The 22651-nt window shown below is 42.7% G+C and overlaps 1 protein-coding gene across 3 annotated transcripts in view; it reads right to left on the bottom strand.

Annotated features, from left to right (window-relative positions):
• cfap74 (cilia and flagella associated protein 74) overlaps positions 1–22651 on the bottom strand; it is a 43415-nt gene that overhangs the window by 12269 nt on the left and 8495 nt on the right. For all 3 annotated transcript variants that reach the window (XM_020459342.2, XM_031803989.1, XM_031803990.1), the window contains exons 15-23: positions 19273–19339; positions 19087–19176; positions 18641–18838; positions 18285–18420; positions 17830–17984; positions 15447–15569; positions 15019–15140; positions 7044–7172; positions 1936–2023 (exon numbers count right to left, since the gene is read on the bottom strand). In XM_020459342.2, coding sequence (XP_020314931.1) covers positions 1936–2023; positions 7044–7172; positions 15019–15140; positions 15447–15569; positions 17830–17984; positions 18285–18420; positions 18641–18838; positions 19087–19176; positions 19273–19339 — 1108 coding nt within the window. The remainder of the gene's footprint in view (positions 1–1935; positions 2024–7043; positions 7173–15018; positions 15141–15446; positions 15570–17829; positions 17985–18284; positions 18421–18640; positions 18839–19086; positions 19177–19272; positions 19340–22651) is intronic.

The following is a 22651-nucleotide window of genomic DNA, read 5'->3' as shown; positions in this document are numbered from 1 at the left end:
GCTCGGCCTCCGACCGCAAGGCACTACAGATGGTAGTGCGTACGGCCCAGTACATCACTGGGGCCAAGCTTCCTGCCATCCAGGACCTCTATACCAGGCGGTGTCAGAGGAAGGCCCTAAAAATTGTCAGACTATAGCCACCCTAGTCATAGACTGTTCTCTCTGTTACCGCACGGCAAGCGGTACCGGAACGCCAAGTCTAGGTCCAAAAGGCTTCTTAACAGCTTCTACTCCCAAGCCATAAGATTCCTGAACAGCTAATCAAAGGGCTACCCAGACTATTTTCATTGTCGTCGTCCCCCCGTCCCCTTTTACACTGCTGCTACTCTCTGTTTATTATCTATGCATAGTCACTTTAACTCTACATACATGTACATATTATCTCAATTACCTCGACTAACCGCACATTAACTCTGTACAGATAACCCTGTATGTAGCTTCACTACTGCTGCTCTTTAATTATTATTTTTTTACTTATCTATTTTTTACTTAACATTTATGTTTCTTAAAATTGCCTTGTTGGTTAAGGACATTTTATTGTAAGGTCTACTACACTTGTTGTATTCGGCGCATGTGACAAATACAATTTGATGTCCTGATAGCAGCGTTCCTACCTATGTATTAATGTCCTCCTCAGCCGTATCTGGGTGCGGCAGCTTTCCTTGTTTACCCGTTCACGCTTTCAGCACCGGACAGAGAGGGCCTGGTGGCCAAAGAGGGAGGCCTGGAAGGGAGCCAGGGTTAAGGGTTCAAGAATGGGGGCACAGCTTTGGGTCTCTGCAGGAACATCCTGCTGGCCTGCTTTTGGCTCTGTGAAAACATACTGCCTCCAAATCCTCTACGCTCCTCCTAAGTATAGGGGTGTGGGTTTAGGAGGCGGGCGAAGGGGCATGGGGGGGCAGGGAGGGTAAAGTGATGATTTGGCTGAAGGAGTGTGACTGCTGGCCAGTTTGGGGGATTTGATGACTGGGTAACACAGCACAAATGCGGCACGAGTGTTGGGTTGGAGCCTGTTGTGTGTGTTGGATTTGAGTCTGCTGTTGAGTCTGTGTGTGTGTGTCTGTGTGTGCACGTCAAAAGGAATTTAACAATCCCTAATGTACTTACTTAATACTTCACTTGGATAACTATACATTGATAAAACACTTTTGGCATAAATCAATAGGTGGTGGGATATCCAGAATAATCCCCGGAGCATCACGAATCAGTGCCCTTTAGATAATCCCTTTATGATTTCCAGTTGTATTACCTGATCAGCAGTTTACGTGCCAAACACCCTGAATGTAACAGTTTCACAACTGAAAGCTGAATAGAAATAATATCATTCTGTGAGATAAAATCTTTTTAATCTATTTTGAATCTATTTATTTAAAAGAGCTCAAATGGAGTGGAAACAACACGAAAAACAAATAATCCAAATGATATTATGGAGACCTTTTCAGTAAAACAACATGGAATAACCTTTATGCTTGGCTCATTAGCACTCATGGAACAGTGCAGGCCTTGGGGTGGTGGATCATTTTTAGCTTGCTACCATTAAAATGGGTTAATTTACAACCTTCAGTGCTTCTGCCCTTCATGGGGACCTGCAAAAGGTTTGCTACTTATGAATAAGTACTCAACACTTCCCTGTGGATTGAGAGGGGCTGTTGTATTGTATGATACTTCATACTGTAGACTGCGTCCAGAATTCAATCATCACATATTGACACTTTCCACAATGGTATCTCTCGAAGGCTGTTTGTGCAGTATTTGAAGAAAACTCATCTCCCAAATTGCTTCCTTCTGCATCCCTAGCTGTGTCCCCTTTGTGGACATTTTCAACTGATAGTATCAGTGTTAGTTGACTGATACAGATTGTTTACTTTTTGTGCACTTTGAAATAACACAATTGAATTCTTGCCTGTAAGTTTAGAGCTTAACAGTGCAACAAACCTGATCAGCCACTTGCACTGTCAAGGGGACTTCCAGCACTCCTGTTTCACTGTCAAAAAACGTTTTTGCATCCTCGAACAAGGAACGTCTAGGGGGGGGGAGAACAGGGTAGTGGGTATAAGAATACAGGAAATCATTATACTGTACATTAACTCAGCAATATGACACCATCATGCACAGCGCGGCAACTTCCTGCTCATGAACAACCACAATCTGTCAAGGCTGCTACTATTGGGAAGAGCCAATGCTAGCAGTCTTGTTAGATTAGAATTTTGTTGTTGACTTCTGTAAGTCGCCCCACCGTGTATGTCATATTTCAGAGTTTACCTTCAAACATTACATCAGCAAATATGTCCCAGCCCTCAACAACTGGGAAAATTCTCAGTGTGAGGGATAGAGAGAGCCCATGGAGGAAAACCTTCAGCGTTTCACTGTAAACCAACACGACTATCCCCCGTTTAGATCTGTAGAACCACCAGGGAAGGCAAGAGAGCACGCCTTCACACTACTGTGGGCTGTAGCCATGGTGATGTTCGGCATAAGTACACATCAAAGAGGGCTTGCAGTCATACACAGAGCTTATGTAAAGCACTAGCTCAATCAATACCCTAGGTGGAGAGCTGCTCTCGTGAGAACTGCCACCTCTCTACTACTACGCAGCCAATACTTGATTAGCATGAAAACAGATGCCAATCCACAGTGGATCCACAGTGAGCAGCACAAACCCAGCCCACTCCTGACTCCTCTCTCTCCCTGTTTGGTAATGGTGGCTCTATGAAGGCATGAGAGCTAATGCTGCCAGTGTCAGAGGGTTTAAAGCAATTTAAGAGGGATTTCCAGATGTCAGAGGTTTTCCAAATGAATACAAAGCTCTGGAAGTGACGCCCAATGCTTCCAACAAATCTGTCAGAGCCTAGGGAAAAGGCGTGTTTCATAATTACGACCTTACAGCAAATCAGTGTTGTATTTCAACCAGCTCGGATATACAGATGTTGGATCTTAAATTGACCAGTTTCTCACAGCAGGAAAATAATCCTGCAGCAACAGGACATGTGAATTATTGTGTGAATTCTAATTAATGTACACTTTTTTACGGGTTAAAACAATGTTTTTGTTAGGGAAATTAAGTCTGACATATTAAAGTGGAAATTACAAACTTTAGAAGACTTTTTAAACCTTGAATACACTACACCTCTGCATTTCCTGCTGTGCAAGACATTTCCTGCAACAAAAGGGTGATCAAATTAAGATCCTTCATCTGTACTATATGACATTTACAACAAAACAGAGAAGCGAACATGTCTCAATTGTATCTCAATCCCTCAATGACAGAAGGGGGAATTATTATTGGGAGTTGTTTGGAAGCCCTTGTGTTCTCTGCTAATAGAATCTCTGCTGGAGAGTCACTCTTGAACTAGCTTGGCAGGGTAGAGTGAAAAAGCCTGGCGGGATGTCGCCAGACCCATATGCTGCTGAGGGGAAATGTGCGGTTGGATGAGGTTTTCAAGTTTTTGGCATCCCGCAATTTTACCTCATGCTGCACTCGGCAACCAGTTTATCCACCATTTCTCTCCTCCAAATCTTACCCAAATAACACTATGCACATGTAGTCTTCAACAAGATAATGAATTATAAGAGAACTTAAAAAGGTATCTTCTAAAATAAAGGAAACACCAACATAAAGTGTCTTAAAAGCACGTTGGGCCACCAGGACAGTTTCAATGCACCTCGGCATAAATTCTACAAGTGTCTGGAATGCTACTGGAAGGATGCGACGCATTCTTCCACCAGAATATCCATCATTTGGTGTTCTGTTGATGGTGGTGGAAAACGCAGTCTCAGGCACCACTCCAGAATCTCCCATAAGTGTTCAATTGCGTTGAGATCTGGTGACACACACACCCTTTAAAACCCCTATGCTCCTTTGAGACCCCTCTTTCAATGTCACTGAGATCTCTTCTTCAGCCATGGTAGCCAAAATAATGGGCAACTGGGCATTTTTAAACATGACCCTAAGCATGATGGGATGTTAATTGCTTAATTAGCACCTGCTTTCAATATACCTTGTATCCCTCATTTACTCAAGTGTTTCCTTTATTTTGGCAGTTACCTGTAGACCTACACAGGTATAGTTGTACCTGTGGTGCTTAGAAAGCAATGCTTGTGTATAAACCAATGACATTATTCATTATATTATCCTCACATAAGCAGTCAAAGACCAAGGTGGCATTTCAGCGAACATTTCATTGGCATCTGCCTGAGTCACAACACAAGTGGCAGAAAGATCCTGTTGGAGTCATTTTGTGTCACTGCTTAAAACTTGGAAAGTCTAAAACGCAATAAACTGTGGACCACCTATAATCCTGACAGTGGAAGGCTCAGCAGACTGACACGAGAGTGAGAGTGTGAGTGAGTGAGTGAGAGAGAGAGAGAGAGAGAGAGTCAGAGATCCATCAGTCTCTGTCAGCGGAATACTGTCTAACTTTGGGACAACGTTCGTGCTATACAGTGGTTTAAACTTTAGGCTACCTGAGAAAAGGCAGCAGAGTATGTTTAAAAATATATATCCCTATTCAAAATGGGCTCCTGCTTGGCTTTCACTTTCACATTAAACAGTGATTATGAACAAGGATTACAAAATGGATTAAAGAAGATTAGGGAATTTCTCATCATCACATTTAGGAAAAGGAGGAAAAACACCCTTGACAACTGACATCCCCCCTCAAAAAATATTATTGAAAATATATAGTTTTCCTTCCTGGTAACTCATGTACAGTAACATTTATGTATGTTAGTGATGTAGACCAGTAAATGATGCACTGCTTGGTGAAGGCAGCAGCTCTGTTAATTGTAATCTGAGTCAATCTGGGTAAATCAAGAGTAATCTCCCTTTTACCAGCCTGAGCTGACTAGTTGACCGGACGAGCTGGGCAACATCTCCCACAGATTAGACCTAAACCATTTATGATCCAGAACAGGTCCCTGTTCAATCAAATCCGCTGACCATGGCCCGTATTCACAAAGCTCATCACAGTAGTTGTGCTGATGTAGGATCAGATCCCCCCTGTCAATATGATCATTTTCATTATCTAGCTAATTGGAAAAAACGATCGTAGTATATTGAGTACATAAAAAACTGGATTTAGCTATCAATATCTGCCCTAATACTATTTTAAAAAATGATATTTATCCCCACAATGAACTGCTATAAGAGATGATCTACTGCTATGTATATTTTGGTCTGGATATGTACTGTAAAGACAAAGAGAGATGATAGAGAGACAAAGAAATAGAGAGAGAGCGAGAAAGAGACATTTCTAGGACTGTGGAGGATTCCGAACTCTCTGTAGCCTGAGGGCGATCCATCCGTGGTTCAGGAGTTTACACTACATTTACACTCACAGTCAGAATCTATTGGAGAAGAGGCAGAGGCAGAGCTAAACGGCCGTCTGAAGAATATATAACAAATTAGTTATCTAGCAGTAAGATGAAACAGCCCTGCCTGCCTTCCTGCCTTTGTGTGTGGTGAGGCCAACCTACGGAATCTTCTCACACGGAACCTACTGCCACGGTTCTAGCAGTACCAGAGCTGGCAGTTTGGATGTCGCATAGTCACGAACGGCTTAAGACAAAAGAAACACACACACACACAGACACATAGAATCTAGAAATAATACCGCAAATCAAAATTGGAGCTGATGCATCATACAACCCCCACCCACCAGTTGCAGACCGTTGCTGTGCTAGTCGTGACAGCCTAGCTAGAGTATGTGCTTGAGAGAAGGTATGTTTTTGTTAACACCTGAGATCATGTGATATTTTCCAAACTTTTTGTATCCGGCTGGATTTCCTGTCTGCTGAGGCTCTCTTTAGGAGTTTAGAGCATGTTAAGGATTACAGTGTTCTCCAAGAGACCTCAGAATGGGGCTTTGTGCGTCAGCCCGGACCGTTATGTAACTAAGCACTGTACTGGATACGCAATCAGGTCTTCTACTGCTGGATGGGTGGATGGAGGAATAAGGTCAGAGAGAGAGAAAGTGAGAGAGAAAAACAGAGAAAGTAGGGGGGAGAGTGAGTGATCAGAGAGAAAAAGAGAGAGATGTTGAGAGACAGAAGGAGAGGAGGGGCATGCCTCCTGCCACAGCATGGCAGCAGTAATGCTCTCTCCCCTTAATCCTGGTTTTAAACCTCTCTCTGATTCACTAAGGCAGATTATTGTCATTTCCCACTTCCCCTCCAGCCCCCTGGAGTCGAGGCATCCGATATGCCATTAACTTTTGTCATGTAAAACCTCCCTCATCTTCCACTGCCATCAGTAGACCTGAAATCTTCTTAGCTATGAATATGCCAAAAAAAACAAGGTAGGCGTGAACAGGAACTCACGCCCCCTCTCCGCAGCGTTCTCTACTCCTCTCATCCATGTACTGAAGGTCGTCTTCCCTGTTCCCCTGGTGCTCAAACTGCAGCTCAACTCAGCCTCACCGTCCTAAAAATAGCCCACCCATCCTTCCAGAAATTACCATGTCCTTCAAAGTCATTAAAAAACATTATCAGAAGCCTTCACGGCACTCTATTTCTGTGTTGGGAGCGATTTGCACTTCGCAGTGCGCTGTTTAATTGGTGAAGATGATGGAGGACATGTTTCATAATTGTAACTGCTGGCAGTGACAAGATTTTTTGGTCATTAGTGTTTCCATTAAACTGAAGTTAAATTCCATTACTTAAAGAAACCGGTCCACCACTTAAAATTACCAGGTAAACTGCCTCCAGTTTCAGAATAAGAGAAACAGTAAAACAAAGATAAGGCAGGCTAAATTGAATCTGGTCTGAAATATTCACACCATGATTTTAGAGTACGGTAAAGCATTCTGAACATACATATATAAACCCTTCACATACAGTATAACACACTTTCAGCATGCTGTATGACAATCCAATCCATTATCATTGTATTAACTAGGCACCAAACGGAAGAAAACAGACAAACAGGGAGGGACGACCTGAAGTTGTCCAGTAAGAAATGCTTGTTTCTGTTTTTCGTTGCAAAGCATTTTGCTAGATTTTGCTACTGTGTGTACTATGATTCTGGTGTTAGTATGTGTGGATACCTGGGCAGGAACTTAAGCTTCGCGTTGAAGCTGGACCTGGCCTGGATGTAGCCGGTCTTAGGCAGGATCTCCATGTGGTTCCTCAGCTCCGGACACACCTTGAATGTCAGCCGAAGAGCTGTGCTCGCTCTGCAATACAACAGACAACAGCGCTGTTTGGTTAGGGCGGTGTTATGTCTATTACACAACAGGTTTCACCAAGCTACTGCTCAAGATGGCATCCATCAGTTTATGTGATTTGTTGTATACATTTTACATGCTTCGACACTAAATTAAGAGGACCCTCACGAAGCAAATTTAAAGGTGAGTGTACTTTACACAACAGACTCCCAGGATGTCCCCTTGTTACAATGTAGATATTTGACGAGGAAGTCGGAGAGGGGATCATGAGTGTGTGAGGGACATGAACACAAATTGTCTGGTAGGTACTGCTGCAATGTACTCATGTCCTCGTCTCCCAGCCGATAATTTAGGTGACCCAATTTCAGGGGGTTCCAACAGATGGTTGTGTCGGTGGTGAGAAGCCTCCCTCTGTAGCTGTGGTGATATAAATGGATCACTACCCAGGGAATTCTCCACGCACGGCCAACGACACACATACACACACACACACACACACACACACACACACACACACACACGAGCTCCCCTCTCAACAGCTACACTCAATGACTCACACTCGGTGGAAGCGCTGTGAAGTCAGTTTTTTCCATCACATCCAGTATACAGAAGTGAGACCACTGCATGGTGGAAGTGTTGAACCCCCAAAGAAATCGATTCAATAGAGGTGCCGAATGGGTGCGCTCATTCCTTTTCCCGACGCCTAAATGAAGTGATCCACTTTGAATAGGGGGTCAAACAGATGGCTCTTCTCCCGGAGGCAAGGACACTCAGGGGTGTCGGAGTGGCCGTCTTTACCTGAGCAAAACGACAACCTTTAAACTGCTGTCCCAGGAATTCAGAGACATATAATCAATTAAGGCCATTTGTTGGATATGAATTGGATAGGGCAGTCTAGTGAACTCATCATTTGCGGGTAAAAGCAGAGACATATGAAGAGATCTCTACAGTGCCTTCAGAAAGTATTCACACCCCTTGACCTTTTCCTCATTTTGTTGTGTTACAGCCTGAATTTAAAATGTATTACATTTAGATGTTTTGTTCAGTGGCCTACATAAAATACCCCATAATGTTAAAGTGGAATTATGTTTTTTAATTGTTTTACAAATTAATTAAAAATCTAAATCTGAAATGTCTTGAGTCAATAAGTATTCAACCCCTTTGTTATGGCATGCCTAAATAAGTTCAGGAGTATACATGTGCTTAACAAGTCACATAATAGGTTGCCTGGACTCACTCTGTGTGCAATAATAGTGTTTAACATGATTTGTATGACTACCTCATCTCTGTACCCCACACATACAATTATCAATCTGTAAGCTCCCTCAGTCGAGCAGTGAATTTCAAACACAGATTTAACCACAAAGACCAGGGAGGTTTTCCAATGCCTTGCAAAGAAGGGCACCTATTGGTGGAACAAAAAAAGCAGACATTGAATATGCCCTTGTGCATGGTTAAGTTATTAATTACACTTTGGGTGGTGTATTAATACATCCAGTCACTACAAAGATACAGGTGTCATTTCTAACTCAGTTGCCGGAGAGGAAGGAAACCGCTCATGGATTCCACCACGAGGCCAATGGTGACTTTAAAACAGTTACAGAGTTTAATGGCTGTAATAGGAGAAAACTACAACATTGTAGTTACTCTACAATACTAAACTAAATGACAGAGTGAAAAGAAGGAAGCCTGTACAGAATAAACATATTCCAAAACATGCATCCTGTTTGCAAAAAGGCATTAAAGTAGAACTGCAAGAAAATGTGGCAAAGATGTCCTGAATACAAAGTGTTATGTTTGGGGTAAATCCAAAACAACACATAACCGAGTACCACTCTAATATTTGAAGCATGGTGGTGGCTGCATCATGTTATTGGTATGCTTGACATCGGCATGGACTAAGGAGTTTTTTTTAGGATAAAAATAAACAGAATAGAGCTAAGCAGAGGAAAAATCCTAAAGGAAAACCTGGTTCAGTCTGCTTTCAAACAGACACTGGGAGACAAATGAACTTTACAGCAGGACAACAACCTACAACACAAGGCCAAATATACACTGGAGTTGCTTAACAACACGACACTGAATGTTCCTGAGTGGCCTAGTTACAATTTTGACTGAAATCGGCTTGAAAATCTATGGCAAGACTTGAAAATGGCTGTCTAGCAATGATCAACAACTTGACAGAGCTTGAAGAATTAAAAAGAATAATGTGCAAATATTGTACAATCCAGGTATGCAAAGCTCTTAGAGACTTACCCAGAAAGAATCACAGCTGTAATCACTGCCAAAGGTGCTTCTACAAAGTATTGACTCAGAGGTGTGAGTACTTATGTAAATTAGATATTTCTGAAATTGTTGTAATACATTTGCAACAATTTCTAAAATCATTTTATGGGATATTTTTTATTTTGACCTTTATTTTACTAGGCAAGTCAGTTAAGAACAAATTCTTATTTTCAATGACGGCCTAGGAACAGTGGGTTAACTGCCTGTTCAGGGGCAGAACGACTTTGCGTGTAGATTATTATTATGGGGTATTGTGTGTAGATGGATGAGAGAAAAAAAATATTGAATTCAGGCTCTAACACAACAAAATGTGTAATTAATACTTTCTGAAGGCACTGCATGTACAGTGCATCTGGAAAGTGTTCAGACCCCTTCACTTTTTCCACATTTTGTTTATTATAATTTATTAAATTAATTGTTTTCCTCATCAATCGACATACAATACCCCGTAATGACAAAGCGAAAACAGGTTTTTAGATTTTTTTGGGCAAATTTGGCAAAAAAAACGAAGTATTCAAACCCTTTGCTATGAGACTCAAAATTGAGCGCTGGTGCATCCTGTTTCCATTGACCATCCTTGATGTTTCTACAACTTGATTGGAGTCCACCTGTGATATATTCAATTGATTGGACATTATTTGGAAAGGCACACATCTGTCTATATAAGATCCCACAGTTGACAGTCACAGCAAAAACCAAGCCATGAGGTCGAAGGAATTGTCCGTAGAGCTCCGAGACAGGATTGTGTCGAGGCACAGATCTGGGGAAAGGTACCAAAGAATTTCTGCAGTATTAAAGGTCCCCAAGAACACAGTGGCCTCCATCATTCTTAAATGGAAGAAGTTTGGAACCACCAAGACACTGACTAGAGCTGGCCACCCAGACAAACTAAGCAATCGAGGGAGAAGGGCCTTGGTCAGGGAGGTGACCCAAGAACCCAATGGTCACTCTGACAGAGCTCTAGAGTTCCTCTGTGGAGATGGGAGAACCTTCCAGAAGGACAACCATCTCTGCAGCACTCCACCAATCAGGCCTTTATGGTGGAATGGCCAGATGAAAGCCACTCCTCAGTAAAAAGGCACATGACAGCCCACTTGGACTTTTCCAAAAGGCACCTAAAGGACTCTCAGACCATGAGAAACAAGATTATCTGGAAGCCAAACGTCACATCTGGAACTAACCAGGCACCGCTCATCACCTGGCCAATACCATGCCTACGGTGAAGCATGGTAGTGGCAGCATCATGCAGCGGGGGTGTTTTTCAGCGACAGGGACTGGGAGACTAGTCAGGATCGAGGGAAAGATGAACGGAGCAAAGTACAGAGAGATCTTGATGGAAACCTGCTCCAGAGCACTCAGGACCTTGCAGGAGTGGCTTTGGCACAAGTCTCTGAATATCCTTGAGTGACCAGCAAGAGCCCGGACTTGAACCCGATCGAACATCTCTGAAGAGACCTGAAAATAGCTGTGCAGTGACCCTCACCATCCAACTTGACAGAGCTTAAGAGGATCTTCAGCGAAGAATGGGAGAAGCTCCCCAAATACAGGTGTGCCAAGCTCGTAGTTTCATATCCAAGAAGACTCGAGGTTGTAAACGCTGCCAAAGGTGATTCAACAAAGTACAGGGTCTGAGAGAGGTCTAAATATGATTTTTCACTGTCTAAAAACCTGTTTTGATTTGTCATTATGTGTAGTTTGATGAGGGGGAAAAAAACATAATCAATTTTAGAATAAGGCTGTAATGTAACAAAATGTGAAGTAAAGGGGTCTGAATACTTTCCGAATGCACTGTATACTGAACAAAAATATAAACGCAACATGCAACAACTTCAATGATTTAACTGCGTTACAGTTCGTATAAGGAAATCAGTCAATTGAAATACATAGATTAGGGCCTAAATGATGTATTTCACATGACTGGGCAGGGGTGCAGCCATGTGTGGGTCTGGGAGGGCACCCACTGGGGAGCCAGGCCACAAAAGGACTTTATTACAGACAGAAATTTTCCTCAACTTCATCAGTTGTCCGGGTGGCTGGTCTAAAGATGATCCTGCAGGTTAAGGAGCCAGATGTGGAGGTCCTGGGCTGGCGTGGATACACGTGTGAGGCCGGTTGGACGTACTGCCAAATTATCTAAAACAATGTTGAAGGCGGCTTATGTTAGAGAAATGAACATTCAATTCTCTGGCAACTGTTCTGGTGAACATTCCTGCAGTCAGTATGCCAATTGCAAGCTCCCTCAATATTTGTCACACAATGCCACAGATGTTCCAAAACTGCACATTTTAGAGTGGCCTTTTATCATCCCTAGCACAAGGTGCACCTGTGTAATGATCATGCTGTTTAATCAACTTCTTGATATGCCACACCTGTCAGGTGTTTCCTTTTGCCAGGTTATCCTGGCAAAAGGAAACATTTTCACTAACAGGTATTTAAACAAATTTGAGCACAAGATTTGAGAGAAATATGCTTTTGTGCATATGGAAGAATTCTGGGATATTTTATTTCAGCTCATGAAACATGGGAGCAACACGTTACATGTTGCGTTTATATTTTTGTTCAGTACTATGACTCTGGGTAAAAAAATGACTGGATGTTTTCTAATCATGACGAAAGACTCTCCATAGAATTAACATTGTAGCTCTAACGTTCATTCTATGAGTCATACTTCATGTTCTCCTGCAGTGCCAATGCTTTCCACCGGTTATGGTTTTGAACTGACACCCATCGTTCATCACTGGATAAGAGCGTGATCTAATGATTATCAAAAGGGTATTACACGGGTATTATATTCTAATACGCTTGACCAGATAGGGTTTAGTGATAAGGCCTATGGCTGGTGGAGGTTTAATGCTTTCAGTTATACTAGTTAAAATCCTAAGCCCCATATATCCAGGAGGCTTATAGCTGTGGAGCTGATAGACTTCCTTACACTGTCATCTGGTCATCTGACTAGTCATCTGACTGACTAGTGCGCTCACACCCATTGCATGCTTAGTGCCCTTGACGGGGGAAGGTTTAATCAAAGACAGTACAGTTAGAAGATGTGCTAAAACTGCTTCTCCAATAGAAATCCCTGATCACACCTGTAGGCGTTGGCTAGCTAAGCACATTTGCAGAACAAGTTATTGATCTAAATGTCATCTCGCGCCAAATTGTCCATGCGCAGGCCATCAAATTAAACCAGTCCTTTGATATAAAGTAGTTTTTGACAAAAATGACAACATCTCAGTTTGTCATTTTCACGAGGTTGGAGTAATTGCATTTTCAACTACTCAAGACATTGGCTCGAGTCTATGTCGTGCCTTTAGATTTTGATAAAATTAACAACTAAGGAAGAATTTTTCCCTTCTCTCATTGACTCCTCAAACCCCAAACCGCGGCCTGGTCTGCTTGGTCTGTTTCACAAGTGTTCCTGGAAGTCTTGCAATGTTCCGCCTCTGGGTTTAGAAACTGTGGTTTAGTGCTAGAGTTGCTCATGGATAGACTGGGTATCAGTCTGGTTGTGCCATTATGCCACTCCTCATCATGCCAAACATATAGCCTGGGACAAGGCTAGCCCATAACAATAATAATTCTTAACATTCATGACTTGTTAAGGCTAAGGCCTCTACTAACATACGTCACTAGTCAAGGTGCCCATGGCTATACTGTAGCGGTGCCACTTTCCATCCCCTGCACGTCCAGATGGCACACTTGGTGAAAACCCACGTGGCCCAAGGCCTGATGGGATACTCAACACCTCAGAGGGAGTCTGAGTAATTACCCCACCACCACCAACACCACAGCGATGTCTCCCCTCTCCTGGCAACGTCAAAAGATAAACCCCAAATCAACCAACTCAGGAGACTACTGGAGAAATGCCTAGGCACCCGTTCCTTTATGCTCTATTTTTAGGAATCTTCCATTCAAAAGCGAGGCAACTATTGTTTCTGTAGGAAGAGGAGCGGCGTCAGAAACAGAAGACATTAATCAACTCAGCCTCATTCCTCGGGGTGAGAGGAGGACGGTTGTGCATACAGGATGTATTGTTATAAATAAGTGAGGGAAGAAAGAGGGCAGGAGGTGGTTTTAGGAAAAGCAGATTGTTGTCTGCTTTGTCATCTTCTTTGACTCCCCAGCAGGTGTCAGTGGAAATGGTTTTAAATGTTTGGCTTCGATTTGACTGGGTGTAGGCGATGAAACTTGCTGTCACGTGAAATATGCTAAAAGTGGATAAATCATTGACTCAAAAGCCAAGTTGACATTTTGTGTGATGCTGGTTGGTGCTGCTCTCACTGTTTCCCCCAAATATGCTTATATGCCCCAAACTGCTTTATACAACCATAACTATAAAGCTGTTCTATGTACAACACAGTATATTATTTTATACCATTGGTAAAAGAGCAAACATAACATATTGTATGATGCTAGTTGATGTCTATTTTTGGGGACTTTTGGGGGGGGGGTTAAAAAGCTGGCGTTCTCGGCGTCACTGTCGCTGTCATTGTCAAATGCATTTGTGTGCTCCAGCTTCCAGATGGCAGCTGCCACAAATCCCTTCTCGCACTGTGACGTGTGACAAAAAGACGTACGTGTGGAGTGACATGCCTGTAAACGTTATGGCCTGCAGCACTTTCTTAACTCCTCGGCATAATGTATAACATTCATAATGAAAAAGGATTTGCTATTGCTCAATCCCACCTAAAGAAGAGGGGATTGAGATCTTAAATGGCACCGTATCCGGGGTCCTTGGACCCCATCCGATACAGTAGTCCCAGGGTTTGGTGGGTGTAAGTGAAGTCTAATACATTTCCAAGCTTTTGTTCATATTATTAAATATTATGAACGGTATATTTAAAATTGTCCCCATTTGCTGAGTTATATCTCAGAAAAGCTTGAGTAAGCTGTCCATGTGATTGCAAGGCATTTTCTTGAGCAGTTTTTCTGTAAAAACAGAATTTAGCACATGCTAGACTAGCACTCAGAATATGCAACAGCAGCTAGAAACAAGTTATATAAACGTGTCAAGTATAAACGGCAAGAAAAGTGCTATTACACTGCATTTGTTTTTTAAGAATGTGTTGTCTTCTAGAGGGGGATATAGGTATGGAGGGAGACCGGCATGGAGGGACACAGAGAGGAAGTGTCACGAACGTTGTTGTAATGATGGTCGGACCAAAGTGCAGGGTGGTATGGTTCCATCATCTTTTATTAGAAGTGAAACACACAGAAAACAATAAAGCGCAAAGTGAAACGTGAAGCTAATATAGTTCTCGCAGGCAACTATACATAGACACGATCCCACAAAGCACAATGGGGAAACAATAAAACAACAATAAACAGCTGCCTCTGATTGGGAACCATCCCAGGCCAACATAGAACTAGACAACCTAGATAGGAACACCCCGACCAAACCAAAATGGAGAGTAAAAAAAGGCTCTCTATGGTCAGAGCGTGACAGGAAGGGTAGAGGTGGGATTTGTAACCCAGTTGGCAGCACTACCACTAGATCAGACTCCTGCCCAGGCCAAGGTCTACTGTACATCACGTAAATTAATTACCGTCTCTACCCAATTGACGGACTCACCTGCTTTGGACCACGATACTGTCTTGATAGAGGCGATCGAACATGCAGATCTTCAGGACAATGCTTGGCTGGGCCACCCACACAGGCACGCACACAGCCGTCCCTCGGACCCCAATGGATATCTGTGAATAGACAAGGCCCCTGTCAATCAAAACTAGTGCTTGGATGATTCCGGGATATGCCAGAAGGACATTAATCTCATTAGCCTTCACACATTATATATTATTAGCCGTGGTATAGCCGTGGTATATTGGCCATATACCACACTCTCTCAGGCCTCATTGCTTAATTATATAGTATATTGTAAATATTGAGTAAATATAATCATACATAAGTTAACGCCTGGCTATTGGCTTTGGCTGAATAGACTTTTGCTGTAGTTTTAGTTCACTCAGGTAATGATGATGACATCATGAGTAAAATCTTACTGGTTCACAGGTTGGGTCGGAGAACTTGATGTGGAAGTCCAACTTAGCCTCCCCTGGTACGGTGGGTGTGAATACAATCTCCAACTTGACACTTTCAAACGGGCCCACCTCCCCCTCTCTGACCTAGGCATGGGAGGAAGTCTTGAGGGAACATGTCACAACAACAATCACATCATCAAAGGCAGGATCAGCGGTATTCATTAGTGCACAGCGTAGCAAAACATTCTGCAACGGAAAACATTTTGCAATAAACTAGTTTCATATTGGACAAATTCAGGTAGGTCCCTCCCCATTTTGGCCCATTTGCTTCTGTTTGGTTCCTAGTGAATACACTCCAGGTGAAATCTTTTTAGGGCTGGTTTTAATATAGTACCCTACATCTCATGATAGTGATACAGATGTGAAACTTCATGGTCATATAAAATCTAACTACAGTCAATGTTTGGTGTCATCCTCTGCACCATAACACAGGGATTTCAATAATAAGTTGTGGAAAAAAGAACACTTGCACCTCACTCCAGGAAAGTTTCAATTCTCTGGGAGCACAATGTGTGTAAATGCGTAAAATGGTGGACACACACACACACACACACACACACACACGAAAGGAAGCGGGAGAAGCAATGCACCATTACCCCCAAGACAGGAGTAATGAGCCCAGAATGAGCCAACAACTAGACAGGTAGAGACCGCAGGACACATGACATTAGTGCACAAACCCACCATGGAGAGAGACAGAGAGAGATGACAGACTATCACTACAGAACTAGTGTGGATGTGTGTGCTGTAATTTTTTATGCATTTGGTCATGTCTGATAATTCACCATTTTACGCATTCACACACAAAGACCAAGGCAGACATCTATCAATACAAAACTATACAGAGAAGTGGGGATGAAGAAAAGTTGTATCATAATAACAACAAATTTACATAGCACCTCTTATTTTCAGTTACTTACGTTCTTAACATACAGTTGAAGTTGGAAGTTTACATACACCGTAGCCAAATATATTAAAACTCTTTCACAATTCCTGACATTTAATCCTAGTAAAAATTCCCTGTCTTAGGTCAGTTAGGATCACCACTTTATTTTAAGATTGTTAAATGTCAGAACAGTAGAAAGCTTTTATTTCTTTCATCACATTCCCAGTGGGTCAGAAGTTTACATACACTCAATTCGTATTTGGTAGCATTGTCTTTACATTGTTTAACTTGGATCAAACGTTTTGGGTAGCCTTCCACAAGCTTCCCACAATAAGTTGGGTGAATTTTGGCCCATTCCTCCTGACAGAGCTGGTGTAATTGAGTCAGGTTTGTAGGCCTCTTTGCTCACACACGCTTTTTCAGTTCTGCCCACAAATATTCTATGGGATTGAGGTCAGGGCTTTGTGATGGCTACTTCAATACCTTGACTTTGTTCTCCATAACCCATTTGGAAGACCCATTTGCGACCAAGCTTTAACTTCCTGACTGATGTCTTGAGATGTTGCTTCAATATATCCACATAATTTTCCCTTCTCATGATGCCATCTATTTTGTGAAGTGCACCAGTCCCTCCTGTAGCAAAAGCACCCCCACAACATGATGCTGCCACCCCAGTGCTTCACGTTTGGGATGGTGTTCTTCAGCTTGCAAGCCTCCCCCTTTTTCCTCCAAACATAACGATGGTCATTATGGCCAAACAGTTCTATTTTTGTTTCATCAGACCAGAGGACATTTCTCCAAAAAGTACGATCTTTGTCCCCATGTGTAGTTGCAAACCGTAGTCTAGCTTTGGAGCAGTGGTTTCTTCCTTGCTGAGCGGCCTTTCAGGTTATGTCGATATAGGCCTGAACGCGTCTCCTTCCTGAGCGGTATGACGGCTGCGTGGTCCCATGGTGTTTATACTTGCGTACTATTGTTTGTACAGATGAACGTGGCACCTTCAGGCATTTGAAAATTGCTCCCAAAAATGAACCAGACTTGTGGAGGTCTACAATTATTTTTCTGAGGTCTTGGCTGATTTCTTTTGACTTTCTCATGATGTCAAGCAAAGAGGCACTAAGTTTGAAGGTAGGCCTTGAAATACATCCAGGGGTACACCTCCAATTGACTCAAATGATGTAAATTAGCCTATCAGAATCATTTTCTGGAATTTTCCAAGCTGTTTAAAGGCACAGTCAACTTAGTTATGTAGAATGTGAGTGGTTGAAAAAGGAGTTTGACTCCAACCTAAGTGTATGTAAACTTCCAACTTCAACTGTATGGACTAAAAATTGGACTAAACTTTTGTTCTTCATTCAACATTCCAGTCTCTTCTACAAAGAACAGGTGTTGTACCCTAGTAATTATTTTCCAGTGTTGATATAGCAACACTATAGCAGTTACTCAAAGGTGCTGTACCTCTCCGATGGTGATGTCACTGCTGCTGTCTGAGGGCTCTTCCGTGCTGGCCTTGAGGGCTGGGCCTCCCTCCTGCTGCTCTGAGGCCAGGCTGTGTCTTCCTGAGGCAGCCTCCACACCCCCCAGGGTCTCTGACACAGCAGGTGTCTGGGCCCCTAATACCACACACACACACACACACACACACACAGACACACACACACACACACACACAGAGACACGTACATACAAGCATGCATCCACACACACCCACTCGCCAATATTTGCCATTGAAATCTTCCTTCCTCCTTTCCCGGAGGTGATCACTGATCTGACAAACTTTACTGACGACTGATAACATGAGCTTTGATATAATTATCAAAGCATCTATTAATCAGATTTTTAAAAACATGCTGAGTAGAGAGTTTAACTGTTTCATTTTTTACACATCAAAGACGCATGTGTGCATCATTTACCTGACTGTTTGGAGTCTGAGACTAGCAAGGGTTCCTGACTCTTCCTCTCTGATTTGAGTTCTCCTGAGTCCCGTGATGCAGGGCTCTCCTGGCTGTCAGAGGCTGCTGCTACTGAAGTGCTCCTTTCCTGTGAAAGCTACACACACAAACACTTACAAAACCCCTATACCACTGTCCAGCACTGGTCAGAGCAGTGTCTATTGGATATATTCAAATTACAGTGCACGCCGCTAACAAGACAGCTGGACACAGGAATCAATTGCTCATGGTAAAAAAGTTTATTACTGTAATGTTTCTATAAACCTGATATGGCACAGGGACATGCATGTGACTGGGATCAAGGGTCAGGGTCTCACCTCGGTGCTTGCGGAGGAGGCCTGAGACAAGCCATGAGCCTGGGCTTGGAGCTGGGACTGCGCTAGGCTAGGCCAGGGGGAGGAGACCAGGGTGAAGCATGTCCCCAGGGCCCCCCTGTTGGTCAGGGTGATAGCCCGGGAAATGGTCTGGCCCACCACGTGGGTACCAAAGACAATGAGGTTGATGTCCACAGACAGCTAGGAGTCATGAGACACAATGAAAAGGTGCATAAGTACTAAGAAAGCACATGGATGAGGTACACAGTATTTGAGAGGGTACATTTGTAGAGATGAATATTCCAAGATTGTAAATGCAATACTATACATAAGGAATAGAAGAATTGAGGGCCGTGTGCAGCCATTTTAGGAAATATGCAGATGACAGCAGGTAGTAGGATACTAAGATAAATGGGCACTCCTCAGACGAGGTCCTTCTTAGTACTTACATCACATTTCTTAATGGTACATCTGATGGGCACAGAGAAGGGGCCAGCTGCTGACACAAACTGGACCTCTCCCTTCAAATCCTTATTCATCTAGAAGGACATCAATAGTGATAATTTGATAGGAAGGTAAATAACTCTTGGAGACAGATGGGTATGCTTGTCTGTCTGTTTGTCTGACTGACTCACCATTGGTTGAAAAATGACCTGCATGTCACAGGCCATCCCAGCTGATATTGGACCAGGAGGCTCAAAGCTGAAACGGAAGATTCAACCTAATTCAAATGAATGCATCTCACACACAGTGGGATATACAGTGCATTCGGAAAGTATTCAGACTCCTTGGCTTTTTCCACATTTTGTTTTGTTACAGACTTATTCTAAAATTATATTGTTTTTTCCCCCTCATCAATCTACACATAATACTCCGTAATGACAAATCAAAAACAGGTTTTTAGACAGTGAAACATCACGTTTACATAAGTATTCAGAACCTTTACTAAGTACTTTGTTGAAACACCTTTGGCAGTGATTACAGCCTCAAGTTTTCTTGGGTATGATGCTACATGCTTGGCACACCTGTATTTGGGAGAGTTTCTCCCATTCTTCTCCTCAGATACTCTCTAACTCTGTCAGGTTGGATGGGGAATGTCGCTGCACAGCTATTTTCAGGTCTCTCCAGATATGTTTGATCAGGTTCAGGTCCGGGCTCTGGCTGGGCCACTCAAGGACTTTCAGAGACATGTCCCGAAGCCACTCCTGCGTTGTCTTTGCTGTGTGCTTAGGGTCGTTGTCCTGTTGGAAGGTGAACCTTCACCCCAGTCTGAGGTCCTGAGAACTCTGGAGCAGGTTTCCATCAAGGATCTCTCTGTACTTTGCTCTGTTCATCTTTCCCTCTGTCCTGACTAGTCTCCCAGTCCCTGGCGCTGAAAAACATCCCCACAGCATGATGCTGCCACCACCATGCTTCACCATAGGGATGGTGCCAGGTTTCCTCCAGATGTGACGCTTGGCATTCTGGCCAAATAGTTCAATCTTGGTTTCATCAGACCAGAGAATCTTGTTTCTCATGGTCTGAGAGTCCTTTAGGTGCCTTTTGTAAACTCCAAGCGGGCTGCCATGTGCCTTTTACTGAGTAAATGGCTTCCATCTGGCCACTCTACCATAAAGGCCTGTTTGGTGGAGTGTTGCGAGATGGTTGTCCTTCTGGAAGGTTCTCCCATCTCCACGGAGTAACTTTGGAGCTCTGTCAGAGTGACCATCGGGTTCTTGGTCACCTCCCCTTCTCCCCCGATTGCTCAGTTTGGTTGGGCGGCCAGCTCTAGGAAGAGTCTTGGTGGTTCCAAACTTCTTCCATTTAAGAATGATGGAGGCCACGGTGTTCATGGGGACCTTCAATGCTGCAGACATTTTTTGGTACCCTTCCCCAGAAGGGCGGCAGGTAGCCTAGTGTTTAGAGTGTTGGGCCCGTAACCGAAAGGTTGCTAAGATCGAATTCCCGAGCTGACAAGGTAAAAATCTGTCGTCATTGTAAATAAGAATTTGTTCTTAACTGACTTGCCTAGTTAAATAAAAATCTGTGTCTCGACACAATCCTGTCTCGGAGCCATTCATACTGCAGACAGACATTTCAAAGCCATTGAGACAACACAGCATGATATTCTCCATACTTAGTGGAATTATATTGCAGATCCATTTACACAATGGTTGTGAAAATTTGGCCAGATCATATTAAACATTATGGATGCATTTGAGGCAGATTGAAATTGCAACATAGTGTGTGTGCGCGTGCGCTAATTGCTAAGTTCCACGTGCTAAGTTCCACGTGCTATGTTCCACGTGCTAAGTTCCACATGCTAAGTTCTGTGTAAAAAGCAAACAAGTAAGACAAGTTCAAAATGAATAACAGCAACATTCTACAAAAAAAGCATCCAGAACTATTTCAATACTAAAGGATGTTGTGTCTGCCGGGAAAAGAAAAGGAATATAATTGAAAACAGGGGGGTCAAAAGTTGACATTAAGCTGTTATTCCGATATATGATCAGCACAACATAACAGGAGCAAAGGTTAGCATTCAATTCTTAAAGCTACTGATGTAAGAAACAGTATTCAGAAATTCCTAATCAATTATATGTCTGATATTGTATAGCCTACTAGCGCATACTGATGACCACGTTTTTAAAAAATTATCGAGGCAAAAGCCAGTATCCCAAATATTCAATTGCAACATGGGTATCTGTTGACACATGCCAGACAGAGCCAAGAGATTGCCCTGGAGCACTCCAAATGTTCCAGCCTCCAAAAGATATAAAAGGCTACCCAATCGATAAGGTGGAGCGAAAAGGCCGCAGGAGAATTTCTCAAAATTCAATAGATAAACAATGAGTTGGAAAAAACAACCATAAGCACAACAGTAAAGAAGACTGTAGAGCACAAGCTGGGAATCAGTATCAAACTATTGTGTGATTATGGCTTAATGATTCCAATTATTATACAGTATATTGCTCTCATGTCACATAGACTTGAGCTGAAACCCATTTTGAGTCTGACACAACCAGGCTCAACCAATTTGACTAGACTAGTTTTGGAGTGATCTCTTTTTCCAATAACAAGGGGGTGTTTTTGATCTGGACAGTCCTCTGGCAGAGAGGCTAGGAGAGGTGGGCTGAAATGCTCCCTGGATCCCATTCCTCACCCCTCTCCAAATAGGACATACTGTAGATCAGGGTTCCCCAATACGTGGTCCTCTGGGGATTTTTTTTGGTTTTCTAAGAAATATATTTGTATTACTATTATTTATGTTGTTGTTGGACATAAGACTAAAACATCACCAGGAAGTCAACTCAAAATTATATTCATTTTCGAAATTTGTTCTGATTTTGGGCCTGTCAATCACACCTATACATACCCTATATTATGTCTTAATTTACATACTTACATCAAAATCCATTAAACTACTAGTGAGAGAAATCACATGTCATATCATGCTATTTCAAATAGATAGAAATCAGATTGACTTTCAGTAGTTCCAAAGACAGTCGACAGTAGCCTGCTGTGCCCTGGAAATGAATGAAAGAGGCCAAAATGGGCACGCTCACAGGCAGGATCACAGAACACAACCAACATCTGTTGTCTCAATAAGAGGAGTCACACTTTAACAAAGTATGTACCATCTACTGTATCTACCTATACCAGGGTTCCCCAATAGGAGGCCCGCGGGCCAAATTCGGCCGGGAGTGATTTAATTTTTGGGGATATACATTTATTTTTTTGATGTTGGACATAAAATACTGTAAAATCACTAGGAAATCCGCTCAAAGTGATAATTTAGGAAATCTATTCCCAAGTATTCCCACGTGTAAATAAAGAGGCATATGTGATCGTTTCCCAATGTAATCAAGGTTTGTCAAATACTATATCTGTTTGGGATTATTGCAGTCAATTTGCAGTGTGCAAATTATTTATAACTATGTTCCGCCCCCATTCATTCACTCAAGGAAAATTCGATCCCACGGCTGAATGTAATTGGGGACCCCTGACCTACAATATCTGACAGTCTGCTTTCTA

The sequence above is a fragment of the Oncorhynchus kisutch genome, linkage group LG24, assembly GCF_002021735.2.
Source record: "Oncorhynchus kisutch isolate 150728-3 linkage group LG24, Okis_V2, whole genome shotgun sequence".
NCBI classification, from domain to species: Eukaryota; Metazoa; Chordata; class Actinopteri; order Salmoniformes; family Salmonidae; genus Oncorhynchus; species Oncorhynchus kisutch.
The sequence above is the reverse complement of the archived record's forward strand: the minus strand, read 5'-3'. Positions and strand labels throughout refer to the sequence as shown.